Here is a 6,869-nt window from a genome sequence, read left to right as displayed (position 1 = left end):
ACATCAAAAAAATTTTATTCCAAGATTAAAAATATATTCAGTGATACCAATTTTAAAATATTTAAATATGCGATTTAACGTAAAATTTTCAAAAAAAAAAGGTATTTTAAGAGTTAAGAAAACCATTTGTTTTTAAAAATCAGTTCCAATATTTGTTTTCACAACTTTTTGTCGGATTTTAATTTTGTTAAAGAAATTTCTCGCTTTCTATTTCAATAAAATGGCCCAAAAAAAGGTTTATTTTGAATATTTTAGAACAAATTTTGCTTTATTAAAAAGAATTTTTTCGGCATAATAATCCCAGCTAAATTCCTGTACAGGATCCTTATAGGATCTTGCGTAGAATATTGGAATAGATGTCAAGTATATATTTTAAATTTCAGAATGATTTTTTTACGCGGTGAAGCTTCTTACGCGCTAAGCATTTGATAAAGTGCAGACAATTAAATAATTACAGAAGCTTTACTTAACATTTATTCTAAATACTGCGAACTTAAAAGTAAAACTTTAATAATTTTTTTATTAAATTTTCGGTGCTACGTGGGAACAAGAACTGTTTCCAATTTTGCAAAAAAGAATCCAAAATAGCATATATACTGTAATCAAGAATTGCAAAAGCATTCCAATGGCAAACCATTAAAAAGAATTTGATAACCTTATAGAGAAATATTGGAAAAAACATTTTAAAAAAGAAAATTTTTAGATACTGCGTCATAAAGTTTTCTCATTAGATATACTGTTGACACAATTTTTTTTTAGAGTAGTATTATTCTTTTCTGCAGTTGTTCTAACACATTATTAAAATACAGCTACGTCAAATTATAACAAATATTTGATTTAGCATAGAAAATATGAATAATAAAATTTTCTTTATCCGCTTTTTGAATGATAAATGTTTAATTAAATGCGCGATCTATTGTTAATAGTATTTTAGCACCAAGTAGTTGGTATTTTTGTAAAACTAAAAATAATACAATTGAATTATTTAACATAATTATGGAAATAATTTTGAGAAAAACGGTATAAATTCTACTGTTTTTAGCAGACATGTTACAATTTTCTTTTTTGATAGGCTCAATCTATTAAAAAAAAATGAAAATCCTTAAAGAAGGGGTACTCTTTCTTTTTATTCTCATTCAAATAAATTCTTTCTGTTTAGCAGAAAACTTAATTAATCATGCTGCTAATGAGAAGAAGGTAAGATATAAAAAAAGTATTCTGTTTTATATTATTTTACTATTAGTATCAACAAACTAAATTTTTTGTAATAAATTACATTTTCTTGGGGAGAAGTTGAAATTCGAACGATCAAAATCCGAGCGATCAGGTTTTGGCAAAAACCTGATTGGTTCTGGATCATCTAACTGACTTGCAATTAGTCGGAAACCATAAATTTTGGACATTTTAACTTAAATTCAAAAAATTTTTATCAAAATCAATATTTTGAAAACAATGTTTTGTGCAACATCTGCAAGAAAAAAGCTATTTTATATGCTGTTTTAAAGAATAAATTTAAGGTTATATTGCCTAATATGCCTGAAAGAGTGCAAAAAAGTATACTTTGCTGCACATTTTATCAGAATGCAGAAATCAAAAACTTTGTGCTGCATTAACGTTTTTGCAGGTGTTGCATAAAATTATTTTCCATTCCTAGAAATGAAACATTTAAAGACCCGTGTAGAAATTTTGTCATGGCCCAAACCTGGGCCAAATCTGGCGTTCATAAAATTGTCATGAAACGCCTTACCCAATTTGGGCCACAAGATGAAGCCATATTTTGACGCTTTCCAGGTCTGGCCCATGTGTTTCAAGCCATTTTTGGTCCAAATATGGCAATTTCTACACGGGAGATTTTATACACATCTTTACAAAAAAAAAAAAATTTTTAATTTTTCAGAACGAAGAATTCTCAAATCGAATAATATTAAACGACTTCAGCATAAAATCCTCTATTAGCGAACTTTTTAAATATTTTGACTACTTGGAAATAATAAATGAGTTTATAGAGCCAAAAATCAAAAGACTATGTATCGTTATAGCAAAAGATATAAAAGATAGTATAAAATTAGCTGAATTATTGAGCAACAAAAATAGATTGTTGCCTGAAAAAAAACAAAATTTTTCCGAAACTAAGAATTTAATATACAATGAAATTATGCAAAATTATTATCTATATTACCATAAAGAGTTATCGGCACACATAATTGTTTATCCTACAGAAATGCAAAATAAAATATTAGCGACATATTTGATAAAGAGAACCATAGACTCGTCAGAAGAATTAAAAGTTGCACTGACATGTTCAAAAGAAGTTAACGAAGACAATCTTAATTCCATGTTTATGATGGCATCAAATATACTCGATTTCAACAGAGAACAACACAATCTTAAGCATAAAATTATTTTTTTGCCATTAGATGTCAATGATCAAAGTAAATTTACGGCCGCAAAAAACAACTTAGAAAATTATTTTTACAAAAAATTCGAAAGATTTGGAAATTCTTTAAATGTAAAAGATTTACTTTTTTCTGCTTTTTATGATTATAAGAATTTAACTAAGAAAGAGCAATTAGAATATATTGTAATAGGATCTCTTCTTTATCACAAAGCAATTCGCATCGCTCACATAATGATTAATTTACATGAACACCCACAAAGAATTCTTATGTCGACTTATGAAGAAGACTATTTAACTATATACAATTATATACAAACGACCAGTAATTTAATCAAAATTCGTACTTTCGCATTTTCGTATGATGGGGAAATTTTGGATTTATTAAAAAACCGATATCCCTACATGGAGCCTTCATCAGTGGATGTGTCCTCCCTAAAAGGTGTACTAACTTTCCCAGATTGGGTGACGAAAAACAGCAACATATCAAAACGTGAATCTCAAGACAATGAAGTTGAGAAATTTATCAACAATGTTTGTAATCGAACGGAACAAATTGAAGTCGTTAAGCATGTTTGTTTCATGAAATATATGAATTACGATAAACCTGAAAAACTATTAAATTATATGCAGAATTTTACTATTGATTATTATTTGCGAGAGGAAAAAGAGTTGTTTTCCATATTATCATCAATGTATAAAACTGAAAATAGCAAGGAAACTGGAATGTATAAATCACAGGATCTGTACGAGAAGATAGAGAAAATTGATGGACAAAAGAAGGATCTAATGTTGGAGGCATTTTTCGCTGTTAACAATTTCCTAAATCCAGAAGCAGAACATTTGTGCTCGCAAATAGGCAACGGAACCTATAAATTGCAAGTTAGAGGAAAATTTTTAATCGTTGGTCAGATTCTACGCAAGAAGTATTGTTCCGGAAATGTGACAATTTTAGAACTTTTAGCTCTTGATAAAATTGTCATTAATGAAGATTTGGTCAGTGATAAAGTACAACTAGTCATTATAATGGCACCAATTTGGGAAATCGTTTGGAACAGAGTTATACGTCTAACTGGTGCTCCTGGAGATAACAATTGGGTAAGTTGATAAAAACCTATTTTGAAAATAATATTGATCTTCATAATATGACAATAAAATCATAAGTACGTACCATTGAAAAAAGAATTCAATTTAAAAATTTTTTCAGAGGCCCTATAAATATGAACCTGATTATAGTACTGATCCTGTGCGATTAGATGGTTTAGACGGAGTTCGCGGAGGACCTGGAGGATCATTTTTCGGAATCGCTAATACTATAATTAAGGATAAAAATTTGTACATTTCAACTATAGGTGGTAGAGGAGGTGATGGACAAAATGGTGCAGATGGATTAGTTTATGAGAGAAATCCTGGAACGGAAAAACAAGTACATTCTCCAGGTATTAAAGGCAACGCAGGAAAAGGTGGAATTCCAGGCTTAGTTCAGTTTTTCCCTTTAAATAACATTAATTTCAATATAAGTATATCGCAAACAAACGGTAGTGTTGGTACACCTGGAGATGATGGGATAATGAATAAAGTATCAGATTTCTTCTTAAATTTTCTTTTACGTAGAGAGAGAATGAAAATCAACTTTGATAGCTATTTAATTGATGAACCAAAAGGAATAAATAATTTAACTTCAACTTTAATGATATACAGAAAATATGTTTTAAAGAATATGTTAAAAACGGGTAAACAAGATTACGCGGACTTGTACGGAAAACTGAATACAAACGTGAATCTTACAAAAAATCTCAATACTTTAGTCTTTGCTGATGAATTGTTTTATTTGGAAGAAAATAATTACTTAATATTAAATAAATCCATTTTATACACAATGTATCTGGGGTTGCAAAATGGACTTGCTTTATATAAAGGAGAACCACAAAGACTTGGAGAATCTGATGACGACAAAACATTTCTTTCTAAATTGGAACACTTCATTGTAAAAAAGACAGGCGAATTGTATGGAAATCTTCATAATCAGGCTGTTGTTAAGATCAATGACTTTATAGGATATTGCAAAGAAAATGGAGAAAAACTACGAAAATTGGAAATTAGTAAGAAATTCGAAGAAGTTAGCACTAAATTTAAAAAAGAATTTCAAAAACAAATAGATGAGGCTTCAAAATTAATTAAAAATAACCTCGAAGTTATTGTGGATAAAAAATTTAACGACTTAAATAAAGAGATTGAAAAATTAGTAGATGAAGTTAAAGTCATGATTAAGAAGGGCAATGAAGCAGTTGGGAAATTGAAAGAAAAAAAGAAAGAACTAGAATTTCAAATAGCTTTAAGGAAACTTTTCACTATTTTCAAATTTATTATTTTTGGACTGTCGTTCATAAATCCTGTTTGTGCAACAATTGGCTCAGCATTGAGCGGAGGTCTATCTATCTTAGAAACAAATTATTTAACCGCTGAAGGAGACAAAGACTATGAGGAATTTAAAATACCAGAGGCAGTAACTAAAGATGTGAAAAGTTCATTTACAAAATATGATGAGGAAACAAAGAAAGAATATGAAGAAGTTGAAAAGCAATTAAAAGAGATAAAATCAGAGAAAGAGAAATTATCAGTTGATGAAGCTAAGCCGCTGAATGATATGGTACAAGAAGTAACTAAAAAATGTACTCCAAAAGTGTCATTTCCAAAGAAATGTATGATGGAAATTCTGGAAAAGAAAGAAAATGAATTGACGACACAGAGTGTAAAGCAAAAGAAGAGCTACAAAACATCGTTAAAAATTGTAAAAGGAGCGGAAATTTCTCTAGACGTTGTTAATTTAGGACTAGAGAACTACAATAGCATTAAGAAAGATGCATCTGAAATAGAAAAAATTGATGAACAAATTGATAAACAGAAGAAGAATATTAAAAAATTAGAAGAATTCCAGACGAAGATTTACAAAAATTTACAACCGCAAATCGAGGATATTAGGAAGCAATTGCGCGAGACATCTAAAGGATATGTTATATCTTCAACAGCACTTCTTGAATACAAAAGATTCGAAATGGGTGAATACTTAAATAAAATTTCGTCAGAGCTAGATAGCTGGACTAAGCAATTCAACGTCAGCCAAGAAATTAAGGATACAATGGGACAATTAAAAGCCGCAATGAATACAATTATTCAGATGCACACTCTTATTAAGGACTTTGAATCTCAAAAAAGACAGGCAGACTTTGTGACAGATGTTGCGAGTGTACCTTTTAAAAACACAAATATAAAAGATCCAAAGTTAGTAGAAATTTTAACGAAATTAGAAAATATTCACTATTCAAACACTATTATTGATGAGTACAACAAGTTAGCAATTGCTATGAAAGGTTACGCATATCCATTTCTAAAAGATTTCTCAGACTTCTTCTCCAGTCCAAGTATGTTATTTAATAGTTATTTCATAAAACCAAGCAACTTAGTTGATAAAATATATCAATTAGATTCAAAATTAAAAAGTAGAAGAAGTCACGGTGCTGTATTTAAACAATTTAAGGCAGCTAAATTTGGAATTCCCGGGGGTCATTCTGCATTTTATACCTGGAAGAACAGTACTCATTCGTCATATATTAAAGACATTCTCGAAGGAAAGGTAGTCGAGCTATTTGCAAATATTTCGCAAGAACCAGGTTTAAATGCAGTAAAGTTTCAAAATATAGAGATTTTGTTTTCGTCATCTGATAATGAAACAAATGTTCAATTAAAGGAAGACTTTAAAGAATTTCAAATATTGTTTACTCACAATGGAGATTCTTACTACAGATGTAGCGATAAAGTGCATGTAATTAAATCAGGTACTTATGGCTCAGTTTTTGAGCCCATCACGTCAAAAAGAAATAAGCGTCAGGCTTCTAATATTGATTATGTTTTGAGTCCTTTTGCAACATGGAGAGTTCAACTTGAACCTATTCGGAATGGTCATAATTTTGATTCTTTAGCTAAATATGTGAATAAAGTTAATCTAGAGTTGGTTGGAGAAGGTCAGTACTTGTTGGCAAATAAAAATATTTGTAATGAATACTTTGAATGAATATGGTCAGTTATGTTAATTTCAATAGAAATAAAAACTATATTGTCTTTAAATTTTTTTGATTAAAGTAGAAAAAAACTTAAGTTAACTTAACTTTAAGTTTACCTTATAATGTTTTCATATTTTTTAAAAAATAAATTGTATTATAATTTACCTGTTCCTTGAAGGTCTACTTAGCCCTAGGAACTTTGAATATTTTTAAATAAATAAATAAAATAAATAAATTGTACATATTGTATTGAATCCGACTTAAAAAACGTAACTTTAGTGTTTACAAACAAAAGCCTATATAGCAATATAGTTAAATGTAATTCTCAATGTGAGTAAGAAAAATTATCCAATATTTCCTATACTGTCTGTTTAAAAGATTATATTGATAAATTAAATAATTTACAAAACAAT

At 29.0% G+C, this 6,869-nt stretch overlaps 1 protein-coding gene across 1 annotated transcript; it reads left to right on the top strand.

Moving 5' to 3' along the window:
• Window positions 1-961: 961 nt before the first annotated feature.
• Window positions 962-6,662, top strand: LOC127279642 (uncharacterized). The gene is made up of 3 exons (XM_051302129.1): window positions 962-1,197; window positions 1,898-3,493; window positions 3,603-6,662. Exons 1-3 carry the CDS (start codon window positions 1,093-1,095, stop codon window positions 6,465-6,467), a joined length of 4,566 nt encoding a protein of 1,521 aa, XP_051158086.1. The 5' UTR covers window positions 962-1,092; the 3' UTR covers window positions 6,468-6,662.
• The last annotated feature ends 207 nt before the right edge of the window (window positions 6,663-6,869 follow it).

The sequence above is a fragment of the Leptopilina boulardi genome, unplaced genomic scaffold (assembly GCF_019393585.1).
Source record: "Leptopilina boulardi isolate dan_hultmark-lab unplaced genomic scaffold, ZJU_Lbou_2.1 LbouV2_221, whole genome shotgun sequence".
NCBI lineage: Eukaryota > Metazoa > Arthropoda > Insecta > Hymenoptera > Figitidae > Leptopilina > Leptopilina boulardi.
This window is presented reverse-complemented; position numbering and strand designations above follow the sequence as displayed.